General features: G+C 49.6%; 2 protein-coding genes across 7 annotated transcripts in view; one reads left to right on the forward strand and one right to left on the reverse strand.

Moving 5' to 3' along the window:
* The window catches only part of LOC100380630 (1-phosphatidylinositol 3-phosphate 5-kinase), a 53,765-nt gene extending 45,687 nt beyond the window's left edge, over window positions 1-8,078 (forward strand). For 2 of the 3 annotated variants that reach the window (XM_014165291.3, XM_082967190.1), the window contains exons 30-43: window positions 647-737; window positions 851-911; window positions 1,004-1,141; window positions 1,256-1,376; window positions 1,761-1,856; window positions 1,965-2,036; window positions 2,122-2,222; window positions 3,846-3,905; window positions 4,044-4,220; window positions 4,360-4,463; window positions 6,062-6,259; window positions 6,719-6,911; window positions 7,097-7,171; window positions 7,368-8,078. In XM_014165291.3, the coding sequence (XP_014020766.1) occupies window positions 647-737; window positions 851-911; window positions 1,004-1,141; window positions 1,256-1,376; window positions 1,761-1,856; window positions 1,965-2,036; window positions 2,122-2,222; window positions 3,846-3,905; window positions 4,044-4,220; window positions 4,360-4,463; window positions 6,062-6,259; window positions 6,719-6,911; window positions 7,097-7,171; window positions 7,368-7,483 (1,603 nt within the window). In that variant the 3' untranslated portion in view covers window positions 7,484-8,078. Of the gene's footprint in view, window positions 1-646; window positions 738-850; window positions 912-1,003; window positions 1,142-1,255; window positions 1,377-1,760; window positions 1,857-1,964; window positions 2,037-2,121; window positions 2,223-3,435; window positions 3,797-3,845; window positions 3,906-4,043; window positions 4,221-4,359; window positions 4,464-6,061; window positions 6,260-6,718; window positions 6,912-7,096; window positions 7,172-7,367 lie in introns of those variants that run through there. The other variant, XM_082967191.1, reaches the window with a different exon arrangement.
* A 5,707-nt stretch (window positions 8,079-13,785) lies between these two features.
* The window catches only part of LOC106582316 (serine/threonine-protein phosphatase 6 regulatory ankyrin repeat subunit C), an 85,003-nt gene continuing 75,729 nt past the window's right edge, over window positions 13,786-23,059 (reverse strand). For 3 of the 4 annotated variants that reach the window (XM_014165283.3, XM_014165284.3, XM_014165288.3), the window contains 5 exons: window positions 22,777-22,860; window positions 22,398-22,626; window positions 22,106-22,188; window positions 21,864-21,955; window positions 13,786-17,071 (listed from right to left, as the gene is read on the reverse strand). In XM_014165283.3, the coding sequence (XP_014020758.1) occupies window positions 16,815-17,071; window positions 21,864-21,955; window positions 22,106-22,188; window positions 22,398-22,626; window positions 22,777-22,860 (745 nt within the window). In that variant the 3' untranslated portion in view covers window positions 13,786-16,814. The remainder of the gene's footprint in view (window positions 17,072-21,863; window positions 21,956-22,105; window positions 22,189-22,397; window positions 22,627-22,776; window positions 22,861-23,059) is intronic. The other variant, XM_014165286.3, reaches the window with a different exon arrangement.

The raw sequence follows: 23,059 nt of genomic DNA on the forward strand, positions 1-23,059 counted from the left end.
ATTGTGATGCAAAAATGTCCATGGTATTTTGGAATGTTCTATCAACTGATGTGGGATTGCCTTGGTAATGCAGAATGTTCATTCAAATGATGCTAACTGATGTGGCTCATGCAATTGAATGTCTTTTTTGTAATGTCAGTTGATTTGACTCAACAAATCACAGCACAGATTGAAGGGTAAACTTCTTGCTTTTACTTCCCGGCATGGGTACTCTCAAAATGGCTGCCAGCCCACCCATTATGCCATCATTGACTTGGAGATGGCCCTTTCTATTCATTCTTATTTCTATGGTGAGAATACTGACTTCAGAGCAGCTTTTAATGTTTAAACTTTTAGGGGCGGTTTCCTAGACACAGATGAAGCCTAGTCTTTGACTAAGAAGTACTTTTAATGGATGAATCTCTTCATCTGTGTCCATAAAATTGGACCTTAGGGCTGAATTCTAACTTGGGATCAGACTTTCACATCAGAATCTATTTTATTAGTCACATGCTTGGTAAACAACAGGTGTTTTCCAAGTAGACTAACAGTGAAAAGCTTACTGACGGACCCTTCTCAACAATGCCGAGAGAGAAGAAAAGAGAGATGATTGATGTCAGTGGGAGATCTTTCTGAGAATGGATTTGTTGACCCATGTAACCTCCAGGCTGCAGGACCTGTTCCAGCAGGAGAAGGGCAAGAAGCGTCTGTCTGTCCCAGCCAGCCCTGGGAGACACCGACAGACAGACGACAGCAAGGTCAGTGCAACAGATTCCTGATAGAATTCAGATGATTGGAAGTGCTTAGTATATGATAAGCACTTAGTCTACCAGATCGTAAGGAATGTGAAGTTGTTTCTTTTGTTTGACAGCCAAGTGCTCTGGAGTCCTCTCCACGCAACCCCTCCCCTTTAGTACAACATGTTGACAAAGGTAAGGGGATTGGTTCAGCTTTCAGTCAGAATGCTATACTACTCTCATTGGTAGACTGTAGTTGATGGGCGTGTCTGTTATTTGATGGACAGAGGATCGTCACCTCACTGCCATGCCCTCAAGCTGGGGGTCGTCATTGCTAGCATTACCGTCACCAGGGGAACCAGGCTCAGAACCCCTCTCTTCTGGACCCTGCTTCCCTGACCAGGATTCCGTCAGCATCCCAGAGGGTGAACATACACACACAACCCCCCACATTAGCTTCCTATTCTTTCTCTAGATCTACAGTGCGTATCTAAATACAGACCACTCCTGTCCTTAAATTCATTCTCGTTGTCTCCTAGATGTGTTTGATGGACACCTGTTGGGCTCCAATGACAGCCAGGTGAAAGAGAAGTCCACCATGAAGGCCATTCTAGCCAACCTGATGCCAGGCAACAGTTACAACTCCATCCCATTCCCATTGTGTGTACATTATGACTATCTCTGAATAGGCTTTTAGCCTGTAGTATAAATTGTTGAATGATCAGCCAAATAAGATAGAATTTGATATAAATGCCCATACTATATTGAGCCCTGTTCATTTTCTTACTTTGTTGTAATGTTTAGCTTGAATCCTAGTGTTGACTGGAAAAAATCATCAATATCTCAGGTGACACATACTGCTGGTGTGCCCTTGAGCAAGGCACTTAACCTCTAACCTGCTCCAGGGCACTGCACTGCGGATGACCCTGTGCTGCCGTGTTGTGTGTCGGGACTGGGCACTGTGAAAGCCCAAATCAAAAATATCCTAATATAATGGATCAATAAAGTGTATTGTACTGTTTACTATTGTCTTTTGTTCGTCAGTGAACCAGACAAGCATTATCTGATGTATGAGCATGAGAGAGTGCCCATCGCCGTGTGTGAGAGAGAACCCAGCTCCATCATCTCATTCGCTCTCAGGTAACAGCTCCTGTCCAACTCTTCTCCAGTCTCTTCACATGCCTGACATTTCTGTTCAAAGTTTTTGTTGTTTTAATGATATTTGAATGACCTCTGCCCAACCTCTAGCTGTAAGGAGTATAAGAGTGCTCTGGATGAACTGTGGAAGACAGGAGGCGAGGACACCACCCTGTCCACCAGGTACACCACACTGCTCCTGCAGATGTCAACTGTGTGTGTGTGTGTGTGTGTGTGTGTCACCTGATGTATAATCTTGTCTGTGCAGCTCTGGAGAGAGCCGGGTCAAGAACAGCCCAGCCAAGCCCAACGAGACCGCCTCCTCCCAGATGGGTCTGGGCCGCAGCAGCATGGACTCTGACCCTCTTAGTGAGTAGTGGACAAGGTCTCAAGGTCAAGGGGCAACATGAGAGGGGCGGTACTAGAAAATCAGTTTAACTCTCTTCTGATGTACAGTCGTGGCCAAAAGTTTTGAGAATGACACAAATATTAATTTCCACAAAGTTTGCTGCTTCAGGGTCTTTAGATATTTTTGTCAGATGTTACTATGGAATACTGAAGTATAATTACAAGCATTTCATACGTGTCAAAGGCTTTTATTGACAATTACATGAAGTTGATGCAAAGAGTCAATATTTGCAGTGTTGACCCTTTTTCAAGACCTCTGCAATCCGCCTTGGCATGCTGTCAATTAACTTCTGGGCCACATCCTGACTGATGGCAGCCCATTCTTACATAATCAATGCTTGGAGTTGATCAGAATTTGTGGGTTTTTGTTTGTTCACCCGCCTCTTGAGGATTGACCACAAGTTCTCAATGGGATAAAGGTCTGGGGAGTTTCCTGGCCACGGACCCAAAATATCGATGTTTTGTTCCCCGAGCCACTTAGTTATCACTTTTGCCTTATGGCAAGGTGCTCCATCATGCTGGAAAAGGCATTGTTCGTCACCAAACTGTTCCTGGATGGTTGGGAGAAGTTGCTCTCAGAGGATGTGTTGGTACCATTCTTTATTCATGGCTGTGCTCTTAGGCAAAATTGTGAGTCAGCCCACTGCCTTGGCTGAGAAGCAACCCTACACATGAACGGTCTCAGGATGCTTTACTGTTGGCATGACACAGGACTGATGGTAGCGCTCACCTTGTCTTCTCCGCACAAGCTTTTTTCCGGATGCCCCAAACAATCGGAAAGGGGAGTTATCAGAGAAAATGACTTTACCCCAGTCCTCAGCAGTCAAATCCCTGTTCCTTTTGCAGAATATCAGTCTGTCTCTGTTTTTCCTGGAGAGAAGTAGCTTCTTTGCTACCCTTCTTGACACCAGGCCATCCTCCAAAAGTCTTCGCCTCACTGTGCGTGCAGATGGTGCCCCGATCCCACAGCTGAATCAACTTTAGGAGACGGTCCTAGCGCTTGCTGGACTTTCTTGGGTGCCCTGAAGCCGCCTTCACAACAATTGAACCGCTCTCCTTGAAGTTCTTGATCCAATAAATGGTTGTACCTAAATCAATCTTACTGGCAGCAATATCCTTGCCTGTGAAGCCCTTTTTGTGCAAAGCAATGATGATGGCATGTGTTTCCTTGCAGGTAACCATGGTTGACAGAGGAAGAACCATGATTCCAAGCACCACCCTCCTTTGAAGCTTCCAGTCTGTTATTCGAACTCAATCAGCATGACAGAGTGATATCCAGCCTTGTCCTCGTCAACACTCACACCTGTGTTAACGAGAGAATCACTGACATGATGTCAGCTGGTCCTTTTGTGGCAGGGCTGAAATGTAGTGGAAATGTTTTGGGGGGGATTCAGTTCATTTGCATGGCAAAGAGGGACTTCACTCTTCATAACATTCTGGAGTATATGGAAATTGCCATCATACAAACTGAGGCAGCAGACTTTGTGAAAATTAATATTTGTGTCATTCTCAAAACTTTTGGCCACGACTGTAGTATGTAATGTTTCTGGAGTTCCTAGCATGTTTTTCTTTTGCTCTGAACAGAAGATGCAGACATAGGAGACAACCATAAAAAGTCAACAGGAAACCCTCATATTGAATTACGTGAGTAAATGCATTTCTCATTGGATTTCCCTTTGGAATGGCATCACCTCTTAGCCTGCAAACTTCCTCTCAATAACAAGCATAAGGCCTAGTCAGTAACCCATCTCATTCTGTCCCCTCTCTCTCTCTCTCCTGCAGAGTTCTCTGATGCCAATGCTAAGTTCTACTGTAGGATCTACTATGCTGAGGAGTTCCACAAGATGAGAGCGGAGATAATGGAGAGTACGGAGGATGACTTTGTTCGCTCGCTGTCCCACTGTGTCAACTGGCAGGCCCGTGGTGGCAAGTCTGGGGCCGTCTTCTATGCCACCGAAGGTGACCGGCAACACCAGAGCCATATTGTTTTATTTTTAACTTCTATTTACCAGGAAGTCCCATTTTGAGGTCAAGAGACGCCTTTTAAATATGTCTGTTGTACCTCACTGTGTATCTTTACCCTCCCTCCCTCCCTCAGATGACCGATTCATCCTGAAGCAGATGCCCAGACTAGAGGTTCAGTCCTTCCTGGACTTTGCCCCTCACTACTTCACCTACATCACTGGAGCCGTGCAGCAGAAGGTAAACTACGCTAACTACAGTACCCCCAGCTAACTACAGTACCCCCAGCTAACTACAGTACCCCCAGCTAACTACAGTACGCTAACCATCTGGCTTCAGGTCTAGCACAAATATAGTTAAATTAACTTAAATAGATGCACTATATACGAAAGTATGTGGACACTTATTTAATTTAGTGGATTCGGCTATTTCAGCCATACCCGTTGCTGACAGGTGTATAAAATCGAGCACACAGCCTTCCAATCTCCATAGACAAACACTGGCAGTAGAATGGCCTTACTGAAGAGCTCAGTGACTTTCAACATGGCACCGTCATAGGATGCCACCTTTCCAACAAGTCAGTTTGTCAAATTTCTGCCCTGTTAGAACTGCTCCGGTCAAATGTATGTGCTGTTATTGTGAAGTGGAAACATCTAGGAACAACAACAGCTCAGCCGCGAAGTGGTAGGCCATACAAGCTCACAGAACAGGACCGCTGAGTGCTGAAGCTCGTAGCACATAAAAATCGTCTGTCCTCAGTTGCAACACTCACTACCGAGTTCCAAACTGCCTCTGGAAGCAATGTCAGCACAAGAGCAGTTCGTCGGGAGCTTCATGAAATTGGTTTCCATGGCCGAGCCGCCGTGCACAAGTCTAAGATTGCCAAGCGTCGGCTGGAGTGGTGTAAAGCTTGCCGCCATTGGAGCAGTCGAAACGTGTTCTCTGGAGTGATGAATCACGCTTGATCATCTGGCAGTCTGACGAATGAATCTGGGTTTGGCAGATGCCAGGAGAACGCTACCTGCCCCAATGCATAGTGCCAACTGTAAAATTTGCTGGAGGAGGAATAATGGTCTGGGGTTGTTTTTCATGGTTTGAGCTAGGCCCCTTAGTTCCAGTGAAGGGAAATCTTAATGCTACAGCATACAATGACATTCTAGACAATTCTGTGCTTTCAACTTTGTGGCAACAGTTTGCGGAAGGCCCTTTCCTGTTTCAGCATGACAATGCCCCCGTGCACAAAGCGAGGGGATCGGTGTGGAAGAACTTGACTGGCCTGCACAGAGCCCTGACCTCAACCCCATCGAACACCTTTGGGATGAATTGGAACGCAGACTGCGAGCCAGGCCTAATCACCCAACATCATTGCCCAACCTCAAATGGTCTTGTGGCTGAATGGAAGTAAATCCCCGCAGCAATGTTCCAACATCTAGTGGAATGCCTTCCCAGAAGAGTGGAGGCTGTTATAGCAGCAAAGGGGGGACCAACTCCATGTTAATGCTCATGATTTTGGAATGAGATGTTTTACGAGCAGGTGTCTACATACTTTTGGTCATGTAATGTATATATGGAGTTGGACCTATGTTTGCTGTGTATGGCCTTGCTTTTTAAGTAATACATTTTATAAAGATAATTCATTTAATGTGAGGAAATTCAATTTTATATTGATAGATTTCTTAGTTCTATGACATTGTATATGCAGGGCTCCCTTGAAAAATAAAAGCTGGTCTCAATGTTGTCTCACAGATAAAATGTCAATGAGCTGTGTTCTTGTCGTTGTGTGATGGATGGATGGTTATTGCAACACATTCCTATCCTAAACCCAGTCTGTCCCACAGCGGCCCACTGCCCTGGCTAAGATCCTGGGTGTGTACCGGATCGGCTACAAGAACTCCCAGAACAACTCTGAGAAGAAACTGGACCTTCTTGTCATGGAGAACCTGTTCTATGGCAGGAAGATGGCCCAGGTGTTCGACCTCAAGGGTTCTCTGAGGAACCGCAACGTCAAGACCGAGTCTGGGAAGGAGAGCTGTGAGGTGAGCATGGCGCTAGTCTAGCAGGGCTGGGCCATGGGTTCGATTCCCACATACAAAATAAATGTATGCAATCACTGTAATGTAAGTTGCTTTGTTTTATGTATGTGTTGTTTTAACCAGATACAGTGCATTAAGGAAGTATTCAGACCCCTATCCTTTTTCCACATTCTTACGTTACAGCCTTATTGTAATATTTATTAAATACATTGAGGAAAACAATCTACACACAATACCCCATAATGACAAAGCAAAAACAGGTTTTTTGAAAATGAATAAAAAATGTAAAACAAATACCCTTTGCGATGAAATTGAGCTCAGGTGCATCCTGTTTCCATTGATCATTGAGGTGTTTCTACAACTTGATTGATTGGCCATGATTTGTTCATTGAGAACACATTCTCTTTTGCAATAACAACCTTTGGATAAAAGCATGAGCTAAATGGCATCATTCTATATTAGGTGGTTCTGCTGGATGAGAACCTACTGAAGCTGGTCCATGACAACCCTATGTACATAAGAGCCCACTGCAAGGCCATCCTTAGGGCTGCTATCCACAGTGATGCCTGCTTCCTGTCTAGTCACCTGATCATAGACTACTCTCTGCTGGTTGGACGAGACGACGCCACAGACGAGCTGGTGGTGGGAATCATAGGTGAGGGAAAAGCTTTATCTTTTTCAAATGTATTTTCATTGGCTATAACGTTGATCATTGTGATACAAACTGTTTACTGGTGTTTATAGAAAATCATTTCTCCATGCATGCTGCTTCAAAAAGGCATTTGGGTGACATTGTACTTTGCTATATTTGTAAAACAAACATTCCTCCCATTGTTTCAGATTACATACGGACGTTCACATGGGATAAGAAGCTGGAGATGGTGGTGAAATCCACAGGGATCCTGGGAGGGCAAGGTAATTCATCTGACATTAACACCTCCTTCCCCCTACATTAGTCCTTGAAGTCTATTTTAAGATTGTGCCCTTTTCATGTTTAGCTTTGATCTCTAGTAATTAGTTAATTGTATAAAGACCTTTTTGATTTCTTCCTGTAAATGAAAAACGCTATACAAATAAAATGTATTATAAACGTTTTGTGTCTCGCACACAGGTAAGATGCCCACGGTGGTCTCTCCAGAGCTGTACCGAGCCCGTTTCTGTGAGGCTATGGACAAATACTTTCTCATGGTGCCTGACCACTGGACAGGGCTGGGGGTCAACTGCTGAACTGTTCCACCAGGGAGCTAGCCTGAGTCCCAGACCTGTTTGTTGTCTAGCCAATTCCTATGTCATTTTCACAGCATAAATGGGTCTGGGACTCAGGCTACCAGGGAGCTGCTATCTACAGAACACAACATGGGCATCAGTCACCAAGGCGGAGAGGAGACCGCAATGCAGAAAAAGCCTTATCCCAATAGGGAACCATAAAAGCACACTGGATTGATGAAGTAAAGTAACAGAGGAAGATTAGTGTCTTTTTTTGTTGATGAAATGCAAAGAATGGCCAGCTTGTACGACTCAATTATTCCATAATAATCATCATAGAATCTTCCACAGGTAGACCTAGAGCTGGGTAAACTTTTATCATAAATTAGACAAGTGACTATGCATGACTGAAGACAGAGTTTTTCCTGACCTGGAAAGAAACTCTTGTCCCTAATGACATATTTCCCTGAGGGAAGAGATTATTTTGAAGTGCCAAGATTTCCAACTGTTTCACAAGATCACTGAGATGGACCAAGTAAGATTATTTGTGCTTAGTTTGAACAAACAAATTGATGTAAATGTACAGAGCTGATGTAATTAAAGATTATTAACTGATTTCACAAGGGTTTAAACCTTAGTGTCAGATGTTTTTGTTGGCCTCCTGTCTTGTAAGTCTACATAGATTTGATGGTAGAATGTCATTGTTCATCACTACATGTAGAGTAAATTATTTGACCGGTATATTGACTCCTTACACACTTAAATACAAATCAAATCATTTTGTAGCATTCTGGTGTGTGACAAAACTGCAAATTTTAAAGTGGCCATTTTATTTTTCGGTCACAACTTGCAGACTTGTTTACGTGCTGCTGTGCGTTTTGTTGCCAATGACTACTTCACGGTTTTTACTTTTTAAATACCGTATATCTTTAGTTTTTCCCTCAACTTTTTTCATTCAACTTTTTCACCCCGGAGGTTTTATCTGGACATGGTTCGTCAGGACTTCAAACAGCCGAAGCTAAGTAACATTAACATGATGCCTTCTAATTGCAGTCGTTGTACTTATAATATACAGGAGAACGATCGCCTTACGGCGAGGATAACTGTGCTGCAAGCCCAGCTTCAGACGCAATCGTTAGGCAAGGGCAATTTCAGTGTAGGAAAGGATGAAACAGCGTCTGTGCCACCAGTAAGTACAGATAGTAACGTTAGTATAAACCCCCTCGCACGGTCCCCGCAGCCGGACGCTGTGGGAATGCTCAACCGGTGTCGCTCATTCAGCCGACAAACTTTCAACCGGTTCTCCCCATTAAGCGAGTCGGAGGCCGAAACTTCTCTGGTCTCTGCTCCTCCCGTTATGTGGTCTGAGACGCCGAAGCCTCCCACCGTTAGCTCTGACACATTGAAAACCCGAGTCATTGGCGACTCCATTACCCGCAGTATTAGACTTAAAACGAATCATCCAGCGATCATACACTGTTTACCAGCGGGCAGGGCTACCGACGTTAAGGCTAATCTGAAGCTGGTGCTGGCTAAAGCTAAAACTGGCGAGTGTAGAGAGATATTGTTATCGACGTCGGCACCAACGATGTTAGGATGAAACAGTCAGAGGTCACCAAGCGCAACATAGCTTCAGCGTGTAAATCAGCTAGAAAGATGTGTCGGCATCGAGTAATTGTCTCTGGCCCCCTCCCAGTTAGGGGGAGTGATGAGCTCTACAGCAGAGTCTCACAACTCAATCGCTGGTTGAAAACTGTTTTCTGCCCCTCCCAAAATATAGAATTTGTAGATAATTGGCCCTCTTTCTGGGACTCACCCACAAACAGGACCAAGCCTGGCCTGTTGAGGAGTGACAGACTCCATCCTAGCTGTAGGGGTGCTCTCATCTTTATCTACGAACATAGACAGGGCTCTAACTCCACAATGATATAGGGTGCAGGCCAGGCAGCAGGGTGCAGGCCAGGCAGCAGGGTGCAGGCCAGCTTAGTGGAGTCTGCCACTAGCACAGTCAGTGTAGTCAGCTCAGCTATCCCCATTGAGACCGTGTCTGTGCCTCAACCTAGGTTGGGAAAAACTAAACATGGCGGTGTTCGCTTTAGTAATCTCACTAGAATAAAGACCTCCTCCATTCCTGCCATTATTGAAAGAGATTGTGATACCTCACATCTCAAAATAGGGCTACTTAATGTTAGATCCCTCACTTCAAAGGCAGTTATAGTCAATGAACTAATCACTGATAATAATCTTGATGTGATTGGCCTGACTGAAACATGGCTTAAGCCTGATGAATTTACTTTGTTAAATGAGGCCTCACCTCCTAGTTACACTAGTGACCATATCCCCGCGCATCCCGCAAAGGCGGAGGTGTTGCTAACATTTACGATAGTACATTTCAATTTACCCCCCCCAAAAACAACGACGTATTCGTCTTTTGAGCTTCTAGTCATGAAATCTATGCAGCCTACTCAATCACTTTGTATAGCTACTGTTTACAGGCCCCCTGGGCCATATGCAGCGTTCCTCACTGAGTTCCCTGAATTCCTATCGGACCTTGTAGTCATCGCAGATAATATTCAACTTTTTGGTGACTTTAATATTCACATGGAAAAGTCCACAGACCCACTCCAAAAGGCTTTCGGCGCCATCATCAACTCAGTGGGTTTTGTCCAACATGTCTCTGGACCTACTCACTGCCACAGTCATACTCTGGACCTAGTTTTGTCCCATGGAATAAATGTTGTGGATCTTAATGTTTTTCCTCATAATCCTGGACTATCGGACCACCATTTTATTACGTTTGCAATCGCAACAAATAATCTGCTCAGACCCCAACCAAGAAGCATTAAAAGTCATGCTATAAATTCTCAGACAACCCAAAGATTCCTTGATGCCCTTCCAGACTCCCTCTGCCTGCCCAAGGACGTCAGAGGACAAAAATCAGTTAACCACCTAACCGAGGAACTCAATTTAACCTTGCGCAATACCCTAGATGCAGTTGCACCCCTAAAAACTAAAAACATTTGTCATAAGAAACTAGCTCCCTGGTATACAGAAATTACACGAGCTCTGAAGCAAGCTTCCAGAAAATTGGAACGGAAATGGCGCCACACCAAACTGGAAGTCTTCCGACTAGCTTGGAAAGACAGTACCGTGCAGTATCGAAGAGCCCTCACTGCTGCTCGATCATCCTATTTTTCCAACTTAATTGAGGAAAATAAGAACAATCCGAAATTTCTTTTTGATACTGTCGCAAAGTTAACTAAAAAGCAGCATTCCCCAAGAGAGGATGGCTCTCACTTCAGCAGTAATGAATTCATGAACTTCTTTGAGGAAAAGATCATGATCATTAGAAAGCAAATTACGGACTCCTCTTTAAGTCTGCACAACCCTGCCAGGACCTAGGATCAAGGGAGACACTAAAGTGTTTTAGTACTATATCTCTTGACACAATGATGAAAATAGTCATGGCCTCTAAACCTTCAAGCTGCATACTGGACCCTATTCCAATTAAACTACTGAAAGAGCTGCTTTCTGTGCTTGGCCCTCCTATGTTGAACATAATAAACAGCTCTCTATCCACCGGATGTGTACCAAACTCACTAAAAGTGGCAGTAATAAAGCCTCTCTTGAAAAAGCCAAATCTTGACCCAGAAATTATTTAAAAAACTATCGACCTATATCGAATCTTCCATTCCTCTCAAAAATTTTAGAAAAAGCTGTTGCGCAGCAACTCACTGCCTTCCTGAAGACAAACAATGTATACGAAACGCTTCAGTCTGGTTTTAGACCCCATCATAGCACTGAGACTGCACTTGTGAAGGTGGTAAATGACCTTTTAATGACGTCAGACCGAGGCTCTGCATCTGTTCTCGTGCTCCTAGATCTTAGTGCTGCTTTTGATACCATCGATCACCACATTCTTTTGGAGAGATTGGAAACCCAAATTGGTCTACATGGACAAGTTCTGGCCTGGTTTAGATCTTATCTGTCGGAAAGATATCAGTTTGTCTCTGTGAATGGTTTATCCTCTGACAAATCAACTGTAAATTTCGGTGTTCCTCAAGGTTCCGTTTTAGGACCACTATTGTTTTCACTATATATTTTACTTCTTGGGGATGTCATTCGAAAACATAATGTTAAATTTCACTGCTATGCGGATGACACACAGATGTACATTTCAATGAAACATGGTGAAGCCCCAAAATTGCCCTCGCTAGAAGCCTGTGTCTCAGACATAAGGAAGTGGATGGCTGCAAACTTTCTACTTTTAAACTCGGACAAAACAGAGATGCTTGTTCTAGGTCCCAAGAAACAAAGAGATCTTCTATTGAATCTGACAATTAATCTGGATGGTTGTACAGTCGTCTCAAATAAAACTGTGAAGGACCTCGGCGTTACTTTGGACCCTGATCTCTCTTTTGAAGAACATATCAAGACTGTTTCAAGGACAGCTTTTTTCCCTCTACGTAACATTGCAAAAATCAGAAACTTTCTGTCCAAAAATGACACAGAAAAATTAATCCATGCCTTTGTTACTTCTAGGTTGGACTACGGCAATGCTCTACTTTCCGGCTACCCGGATAAAGCACTAAATAAACTTCAGTTAGTGCTAAATACGGCTGCTAGAATCCTGACTAGAACCCAAAAATGAGATCATATTACTCCAGTGCTAGCCTCCCTACACTGGCTTCCTGTTAAGGCAAGGGCTGATTTCAAGGTTTTACTGCTAACCTACAAAGCATTACATGGGCTTGCTCCTACCTATCTTTCCGATTTGGTCCTGCCGTACATAACTACACGTACGCTACGGTCACAAAACGCGGGCCTCCTAATTGTTCCTAGAATTTCTAAGCAAACAGCTGGAGGCAGGGCTTTCTCCTATAGAGCTCAATTTTTATGGAATAGTCTGCCTACCCATGTGAGAGACGCAGACTCAGTCTCAACCTTTAAGTCTTTACTGAAGACACATCTCTTCAGTAGGTCCTATGATTAAGTGTAGTCTGGCCCAGGGGTGTGAAGGTGAACGGAAAGGCTGGAGCAACGAACCACCCTTGCTGTCTCTGCCTGGCCGGTTTCCCCTCTTTCCACTGGGATTCTCTGCCTCTACTCCTATTACAGGGGCTGAGTCACTGGCTTACTGGTGTTCTTCCATGCCGTCCCTGGGAGGGGTGCGTCACTTGAGTGGGTTGAGTGACTGACGTGGTCTTCCTGTCTGGGTTGGCACCCCCCGGGTTGTGCCGTGGCGGAGATCTTTGTGGGCTATACTCGGACTTGTCCCGGGATGGTATGTTGGTGGTTGGAGATATCCCTCCAGTGGTATGGGGGCTGTGCTTTGGCAAAGTGAGTGGGGTTATATCCTAGCTGTTTGGCCCTGTCCGGGGGTTTCATCGGATGGGTCCACAGTGTCTCCTGACCCCTCCTGTCTCAGCCTCCAGTATTTATGCTGCAGTAGTTTATGTGTCGGGGGGCTAGGGTCAGTCTGTCACATCTGGAGTATTTCTCTTGTCTTTTCCGGTGTCCTGTGTGAATTTAAATATGCTCTCTCTAATTCTCTCTCTTTTTCTTTCTTTCTCTCTCTCGGAGGACCTGAGCCCTAGGACCATGCCTCAGGACTACCTGGCTTGATGACTCCTTGCTGTCCCCAGTTCACCTGGCCGTGCTGCTGCTCCAGTTCCAACTGTTCTGCCTGTAGCTATGGAACCCTGACCTGTTCACCGGACGTGCTACCTGTCCCAGACCTGCTGGAACACTGACCTGTTCACCGGACGTGCTACCTGTCCCAGACCTGCTGTTTTCAACTCTCTAGAGACAGCAGGAGCGGTAGAGATACTCTCAAAGATCGGCTATGAAAAAGCCAACTGACACTTACTCTTGTGTTACTGACTTGTTGCACCCTCGACAACTATTATGATTATTATTATTTGACCATGCTGGTCATTTATGAACATTTGAACATCTTGGCCATGTGCTGTTATAATCTCCACCCGGCACAGCCAGAAGAGGACTGGCCACCCCTCATAGCCTGGTTCCTCTCTAGGTTTCTTCCTAGGTTTTGGCCTTTCTAGGGAGTTTTTCCTAGCCACTGTGCTTCTACACCTGCATTGCTTGCCGTTTGGGGTTTTAGGCTGGGTTTCTGTACAGCACTTTGAGATATCAGCTGATGTAAGAAGGACTATATAAATAAATTTGATTTGTAGGCATTTGAGGTTTCCAAGACTGAACTACAGAATCCATTCTCTCAGGTAAGCTTCAGATGGCCAAAAACATTAGCTATATTTAGTTTACTTCATATCAAATAGGAAAGCACGCAAATCACACAGAACTAAATTAAAACAGATTTTTATAGAATTGTACAATTCATATAAAACAAAGGGAATCTGACAAACAACCTTCAGCATTTCATACTGAATCAGGAACTGGTATGAAAATCAAACAGTGATACGATTGTCACGACTGACATAATACGGACAGACCATCTGCATTTCAAATGCCACCCTATTCCCTATAGTGCATGACTTTTGAGCAGGGCCCGGTCATAAGTGCACTATGTAGGAAATAGCTTGCCATTTGGGACAGAACCCAAACTCCCCGTTTATCTTAGTTCCAACGACAAGCATTTAGAAACGGAGGCATTGTGCTTTCTAGGGGGTGCTCTGGGGTAGAGTTATTACAATGACACCATATGTACAAAAGCAGAAACCAACTTCCTTTCGTCAGACATCTTGTAACACACACACACACACACACACACACACACACACACCACACACACACACACACACACACACACACACACACACACACACACACACACACACACACACACACACACACGCCTGACCATAACTGATACGTTTTTTTTTCAGGGTTAGAAGTGACAGGATACTCATTAGATCAGGGCTGTCCAACCCTGTTCCTGGAGAGCTTCCCTCCTGTAGGTTTTAACTCCAACCCTGTTCCTGGAGAGCTTCCCTCCTGTAGGTTTTAACTCCAACCCTGTTCCTGGAGAGCTTCCCTCCTGTAGGTTTTCACCCCAACCCTGTTCCTGGAGAGCTACCCTCCTGTAGGTTTTCACCCCAACCCTGTTCCTGGAGAGCTTCCCTCCTGTAGGTTTTAACTCCAACCCAGTTCCTGGAGAGCCACAGTCCTGTAGGTTCACTCCAACCCTGTCCCTGTAGAGCCACTGTCCCGTAGGTTCACTCCAACCCTGTTCCTGGAGAGCCACCCTCCTGTAGGTTTTCAGGAGGGTAGCTCTCTTGGAGTGAACCTACAGGACGGTGGCTTTCCAGGGACAGGGTTGGAGTGAACCTACAGGACGGTGGCTCCCCAGGGACAGGGTTGGAGTGAACCTACAGGACGGTGGCTCTACAGGGACAGGGTTGGAGTGAACCTACAGGACTGTGGCTCTACAGGGACAGGGTTGGAGTGAACCTACAGGACTGTGGCTCTACAGGGACAGGGTTGGAGTGAACCTACGGGACGGTGGCTCTCCAGGGACAGGGTTGGAGTGAACCTACGGGACGGTGGCTCTACAGTGACAGGGTTGGAGTGAACCTACAGGACGGTGGCTCTCCAGGGACAGGGTTGGAGTGAACCTACGAGACGGTGGCTCTACAGTGACAGGGTTGGAGTGAACCTACAGGACGGTGGCTCTCCAGGGACAGGGTTTGAGTGTACCTACTTGACGGTGGCTCTACAGGGACAGAGTTGGAGTGAACCTACGGGACGGTGGCTCTCCAGGGACAGGGTTGGAGTGAACCTACAGGACGGTGGCTCTACAGGGACAGGGTTAGAGTGAACCTACAGGACTGTGGCTCTACAGGGACAGGGTTGGAGTGAACCTACAGGACGGTGGCTCTCCAGGAACAGGGTTGAAGTGAACCTACAGGACGGTGGCTCTACAGGGACAGGGTTGGAGTGAACCTACAGGACGGTGGCTCTCCAGGGACAGGGTTGGAGTGAACCTACAGGACGGTGGCTCTCCAGGGACAGAGTTGGAGTGAACCTACAGGACGGTGGCTCTCCAGGAACAGGGTTGAAGTGAACCTACAGGACGGTGGCTCTACAGGGACAGGGTTGGAGTGAACCTACAGGACGGTGGCTCTCCAGGGACAGGGTTGGAGTGAACCTACAGGACGGTGGCTCTCCAGGAACAGGGTTGGAGTGAACCTACAGGACGGTGGCTCTCCAGGGACAGGGTTGGAGTGAACCTACAGGACGGTGGCTCTCCAGGAACAGGGTTGGAGTGAACCTACAGAACGGTGGCTCTCCAGGAACAGGGTTGGAGTGAACCTACAGGACGGTGGCTCTACAGTGACAGGGTTGGAGTGAACCTACAGGACGGTGGCTCTACAGGGACAGGGTTGGAGAACCCTGCGTTAAGGGATACACTTTTTGGGAGAATTGAAATAAAAAAAGTCTATAAAAGGTGTAACAAGGCACTGGACAAGCTTAAGAGACTGGCACATTGCAGGTAGGTAGCCAACAGACAGAACGGTAACGGAGGATGGAGGGAGGGGTAGAGGAAGTGAAGAGTGATCAAGGTCCTGCTGTCCTTTGTACCATAATATAAAAGTGAATAAATACCATACAGGTGTCAGCCTCTTCACTGGAGACCTGATCTGACATACTGTATCTGGGCATGTAATTTACTGAAACGCTATGGACCTGTAACATGAGGGACAGACGTTTCCTAACTGACCACGTGACAGGATCAGGAACAACTCAGTGCCCAATGTCATATTTCTATTGGTGTGGGAACACAAGAGGTTGAAAATGGTGCCACTTCTTTGCATAAAGGCCATACACTGTAACTAGATGAAAGCATTCCACCCTGTTTCTCTATAATAGGCGTATAAGTTAATTCTGGAATTGTGCTTCAGTTGGTTTGTGCTATACTCACATCACTGGGCAGATAGACAGAGCAGGGCATACCTTTCCATGCATACCTAGGCTACCCAGACACAAACATCAACATAAATACTTATGTTAAGAGAAAAGGTTACAATTCTACTTTTCTTCATTCTTGGGTCTCTTTTCATAAGAAAAATAAAAAAAATTGCTTTAATAAAAAAAGGTCTTTAATAAAAAAAGGCCTCAGCCTGTCATAGATATCCAAGCTGAGACGCAGTACCAAGAGTGATCTGGAGAAGAAGCACCAGCAGACAGAATCACAGTTAGGTTAGGGGTCAAGCTCCATCCCTCCAGCCTTTAGGGGGAACAAAGTCCTGTACAAGCCCCACTGAGAGGTTCTGCTCTGGGACACGAGCAAGGAATCAGGGGTGGTCGGGTGGTGGGAGAGTGCTGAACTTCAGGCATCCAGGTAGTCTGATAAGAGTCAGGGTCATAGGGGTCAAAAGGTTTCTGAGTCCGAGTCGTTTTCAGTGGCGCCCTGACTGGCACTGCCCTCGCTAGAGGGGTCCGAGGGGGCCTTGGTGCTGCGAGGGCCATGGGAGCTCTTCCCCTCCCTGGGTAGGGCTCTCAGGAGGGAACCTGGGGAGGGCGCACCGGAGCTGCAAGGGGAGCAGAAAGGTATCATGGTAGCCAGAATGAGAGCCAGACAGTCAGCCACCTCCCTGCTAGGAGCGCATGCCAGAGCAGGGGTCAAACCTGGGGGAGAGAGAGAGATAGGGATACAAAGTAGAGAAGAGGAAGGGAGATAGAAGAGATATAGGGGAAAGAAAACATGGAAGAAGTGGGGGGGAGTGAAGCGAAAAAACAGAGAGATGGGAGGACAACAGGAGAAAGCAGCATTCAATTAGTACACAGCCAGCCCAGACAGTCCCCAGCCAGCCCAGACACCAGACAGTCCCCAGCCAGCCCAGCCAGTCCCCAGCCAGCCCAGACAGTCCCCAGCCAGCCCAGACACCAGATAGTCCCCAGCCAGCCCAGACACCAGACAGTCCCCAGCCAGCCCAGACACCAGATAGTCCCCAGCCAGCCCAGACACCAGACAGTCCCCAGCCAGCCCAGCCAGTCCCCAGCCAGCCCAGACAGTCCCCAGCCAGCCCAGACACCAGACAGTCCCCAGCCAGCCCAGACACCAGACAGTCCCCAGCCAGCCCAGACACCAGACAGTCCCCAGCCAGCCCAGACACCAGACAGTCCCCAGCCAGCCCAGACACCAGACAGTCCCCAGCCAGCCCAGACACCAGACAGTCCCCAGCCAGCCCAGACACCAGACAGTACACAACCAGCCCAGACACCAGACAGTCCCCAGCCAGCCCAGACACCAGACAGTCCCCAGCCAGCTCAGACACCAGACAGTCCCCAGCCAGCTCAGACACCAGACAGTCCCCAGCCAGCCCAGACACCAGACAGTCCCCAGCCAGCCCAGACACCAGACAGTCCCCAGCCAGCCCAGACACCAGACAGTCCCCAGCCAGCCCAGACACCAGACAGTCCCCAGCCAGCCCAGACACCAGATAGTCCCCAGCCAGCCCAGACACCAGACAGTCCCCAGCCAGCCCAGACACCAGACAGTCCCCAGCCAGCCCAGACACCAGACAGTACACAACCAGCCCAGACACCAGACAGTCCCCAGCCAGCCCAGACACCAGACAGTCCCCAGACAGTCCCCAGCCAGCCCAGACACCAGACAGTCCCCAGCCAGCTCAGACACCAGACAGTCCCCAGCCAGCCCAGACAGTCCCCAGCCAGCCCAGACAGTCCCCAGCCAGCCCAGACACCAGATAGTCCCCAGCCAGCCCAGACACCAGACAGTCCCCAGCCAGCCCAGACACCAGACAGTCCCCAGCCAGCCCAGACACCAGACAGTCCCCAGCCAGCCCAGACACCAGACAGTCCCCAGCCAGCCCAGCCAGTCCCCAGCCAGCCCAGACAGTCCCCAGCCAGCCCAGACACCAGATAGTCCCCAGCCAGCCCAGACACCAGACAGTCCCCAGCCAGCCCAGACACCAGATAGTCCCCAGCCAGCCCAGACACCAGACAGTCCCCAGCCAGCCCAGCCAGTCCCCAGCCAGCCCAGACAGTCCCCAGCCAGCCCAGACACCAGACAGTCCCCAGCCAGCCCAGACACCAGACAGTCCCCAGACAGTCCCCAGCCAGCCCAGACACCAGACAGTCCCCAGCCAGCCCAGACACCAGACAGTCCCCAGCCAGCCCAGACACCAGACAGTACACAACCAGCCCAGACACCAGACAGTCCCCAGCCAGCCCAGACACCAGACAGTCCCCAGCCAGCTCAGACACCAGACAGTCCCCAGCCAGCTCAGACACCAGACAGTCCCCAGCCAGCCCAGACACCAGACAGTCCCCAGCCAGCCCAGACACCAGACAGTCCCCAGCCAGCCCAGACACCAGACAGTCCCCAGCCAGCCCAGACACCAGACAGTCCCCAGCCAGCTCAGACACCAGACAGTCCCCAGCCAGCCCAGACAGTCCCCAGCCAGCCCAGACAGTCCCCAGCCAGCCCAGACACCAGATAGTCCCCAGCCAGCCCAGACACCAGACAGTCCCCAGCCAGCCCAGACACCAGACAGTCCCCAGCCAGCCCAGACACCAGACAGTCCCCAGCCAGCCCAGACACCAGACAGTCCCCAGCCAGCCCAGCCAGTCCCCAGCCAGCCCAGACAGTCCCCAGCCAGCCCAGACACCAGATAGTCCCCAGCCAGCCCAGACACCAGACAGTCCCCAGCCAGCCCAGACACCAGATAGTCCCCAGCCAGCCCAGACACCAGACAGTCCCCAGCCAGCCCAGCCAGTCCCCAGCCAGCCCAGACAGTCCCCAGCCAGCCCAGACACCAGACAGTCCCCAGCCAGCCCAGACACCAGACAGTCCCCAGACAGTCCCCAGCCAGCCCAGACACCAGACAGTCCCCAGCCAGCCCAGACACCAGACAGTCCCCAGCCAGCCCAGACACCAGACAGTACACAACCAGCCCAGACACCAGACAGTCCCCAGCCAGCCCAGACACCAGACAGTCCCCAGCCAGCTCAGACACCAGACAGTCCCCAGCCAGCTCAGACACCAGACAGTCCCCAGCCAGCCCAGACACCAGACAGTCCCCAGCCAGCCCAGACACCAGACAGTCCCCAGCCAGCCCAGACACCAGACAGTCCCCAGCCAGCCCAGACACCAGACAGTCCCCAGCCAGCCCAGACACCAGATAGTCCCCAGCCAGCCCAGACACCAGACAGTCCCCAGCCAGCCCAGACACCAGACAGTCCCCAGCCAGCCCAGACACCAGACAGTCCCCAGACAGTCCCCAGCCAGCCCAGACACCAGACAGTCCCCAGCCAGCTCAGACACCAGACAGTCCCCAGCCAGCCCAGACAGTCCCCAGCCCAGACACCAGACAGTCCCCAGCCAGCCCAGACACCAGACAGTCCCCAGCCAGCCCAGACACCAGACAGTCCCCAGCCAGCCCAGACACCAGATAGTCCCCAGCCAGCCCAGACACCAGACAGTCCCCAGCCAGCCCAGACACCAGACAGTCCCCAGCCAGCCCAGACACCAGACAGTCCCCAGCCAGCCCAGACACCAGACAGTCCCCAGCCAGCCCAGACACCAGACAGTCCCCAGCCAGCCCAGACACCAGACAGTCCCCAGCCAGCCCAGACACCAGACAGTCCCCAGCCAGCCCAGCCAGTCCCCAGCCAGCCCAGACAGTCCCCAGCCAGCCCAGACACCAGATAGTCCCCAGCCAGCCCAGACACCAGACAGTCCCCAGCCAGCCCAGACACCAGATAGTCCCCAGCCAGCCCAGACACCAGACAGTCCCCAGCCAGCCCAGCCAGTCCCCAGCCAGCCCAGACAGTCCCCAGCCAGCCCAGACACCAGACAGTCCCCAGCCAGCCCAGACACCAGACAGTCCCCAGACAGTCCCCAGCCAGCCCAGACACCAGACAGTCCCCAGCCAGCCCAGACACCAGACAGTCCCCAGCCAGCCCAGACACCAGACAGTACACAACCAGCCCAGACACCAGACAGTCCCCAGCCAGCCCAGACACCAGACAGTCCCCAGCCAGCTCAGACACCAGACAGTCCCCAGCCAGCCCAGACACCAGACAGTCCCCAGCCAGCCCAGACACCAGACAGTCCCCAGCCAGCCCAGACACCAGACAGTCCCCAGCCAGCCCAGACACCAGACAGTCCCCAGCCAGCCCAGACACCAGACAGTCCCCAGCCAGCCCAGACACCAGACAGTCCCCAGCCAGCCCAGACACCAGACAGTCCCCAGCCAGCCCAGACACCAGACAGTCCCCAGCCAGCCCAGACACCAGACAGTCCCCAGACAGTCCCCAGACAGTCCCCAGACACCAGACAGTCCCCAGCCAGCTCAGACACCAGACAGTCCCCAGCCAGCCCAGACAGTCCCCAGCCCAGACACCAGACAGTCCCCAGCCAGCCCAGACACCAGACAGTCCCCAGCCAGCCCAGACACCAGACAGTCCCCAGCCAGCCCAGACACCAGATAGTCCCCAGCCAGCCCAGACACCAGACAGTCCCCAGCCAGCCCAGACACCAGACAGTCCCCAGCCAGCCCAGACACCAGACAGTCCCCAGCCAGCCCAGACACCAGACAGTCCCCAGACAGTCCCCAGCCAGCCCAGACACCAGACAGTCCCCAGCCAGCTCAGACACTAGACAGTCCCCAGCCAGCCCAGACACCAGACAGTCCCCAGCCAGCCCAGACACCAGACAGTCCCCAGCCAGCCCAGACACCAGACAGTCCCCAGCCAGCCCAGACACCAGACAGTACACAGCCAGCCCAGACACCAGAAAGTACACAACCAGCCCAGACACCAGACAGTACCTAACCAGACAGTACACAGGAATACAAACCTAAATCCCTGAACATAATGACAAGGGCCTTGAGTTTTTCCTAGTCAGGTGACAAGGGTCAGGAAAACGTCCTGGCCTTAATGACATTACTGGACAGGTGGGGCTGGGACAGATAGCTACAAACCAGGAAGCTGCATAGATACCTCTAGCCTACCAGAGCACAGAACCACAGACAGCTGTAGCTAGCTACATAGACATGCTAACGCCACAGAACCACAGACAGCTGTAACTAGCTACATAGACATGCCAACGCCACAGAACCACAGACAGCTGTAACTAGCTACATAGACATGCCAACGCCACAGAACCACAGACAGCTGTAGCTAGCTACATAGTCATGCTAACGCCACAGAACCACAGACAGCTGTAGCTAGCTACATAGACATGCTAACGCCACAGAACCAGTCAGCTGTAGCTAGCTACATAGACATGCCAACGCCACAGAACCAGTCAGCTGTAGCTAGCTACATAGACATGCATCCCAAAAGTGTCTTTAGGTTCAATTCATCTGTAGAGCCATAGGATCCTATGGTTCTAAACTGAACTTAACCTTAAGATTCTTTTGGGAAACCGGGCCCAGACCTGTAGACCTACTGTTCTCATCCAACGTCTGAACACTGGCCCCCCTGGACAGCAGCTCCTGGACAGCCTGCTTCAGACCGCTACGGGCCGCTAGGTGGAGGGGCCTGGCAGGGACAGACCAATCAGAAGGTTTGTAGTGGTTCTGTAATGGGGAGGGGCTAAATCTAGACACTTGCACCCCAGAAGTAAATCGATGTAACTAGCTAGCGCACAGCTCTGAGATTAACCATGGCCTATCTCTGACGAACACTTACGTCTGCAGCGCTGCGTTGGTGGAACCTATGAGAACAGTGTCCTTCTGCCTCTCCAGGATGAATAGTACACAGTCCTCCTCTCCCTGAGAGAGGATGAGAGGGAAGAGAGGAATAGAGTGGAAAGAGGAAGCAAGGGAAGAGAGGAAAGAGAGGAAGGGAAGAAGAGAGAGAAGCCAAATAAATGTTACATTCTTTTCATATATAATACACTATTTGTAAATATGGAGTTTGAATGTGGTACAAATGTAATGTCAAAGAAATTGGGAGAGAAATCCCCCTAGTGGACACTCACGCTACTGCAGGCCAGGTGGAGGGCAGTGTTACCATTCTGGTCCACCAACCTCAGGCTGGCGTTGGCACTGGTCAGCAGCACCTCTACAGTCCCGACTCTTCCCTTCTCTGCAGCCATCATCAGCGCACTGCGCCCTGCAATGTCCACAGCATCCACAGGTGCATCATGGGCCAGAAGCAGCTGGACACAGTCCACGTGACCAGAGAACGCTGCAGCATGGAGTGGAGTCCTGAGAGATGGAGGGGGGAGGGATGTGTGAGGAGAGGAAATGAACAGAAGGAAGAATAGAGAAGGAAAAAAACATGGAAATTAGTGATTGAGAAATTGACGACAGGCTGTGTGATATACAGCTGTCTGATGCAGGGATGTGATGACCTACCGATCCTTAGCGTCCTTACAGCTGGCCATGTCTGATCCCATGGCTTCCAGCAGTAGTGAGGCACAGGGTTCATGATCATTCACCCTGAGAACCAAAACAGAATGTCAACACTGAGATCCATGAGGCAAAACACAGTCAACACTGAGGTCTCATGGGCAACACTCAGCTCCAATGGGCAACACTCAGCTCCAATGGGCAACACTCAGCTCCAATGGGCAACACTGAGGCCTAATGGGCAACACTGAGGCCTAATGGGCAACACTGAGGCCTATAGTCAACACTG

Source organism: Salmo salar, chromosome 21, assembly GCF_965601325.2.
Source record: "Salmo salar chromosome 21, fSalSal1, whole genome shotgun sequence".
NCBI classification, from domain to species: domain Eukaryota; kingdom Metazoa; phylum Chordata; class Actinopteri; order Salmoniformes; family Salmonidae; genus Salmo; species Salmo salar.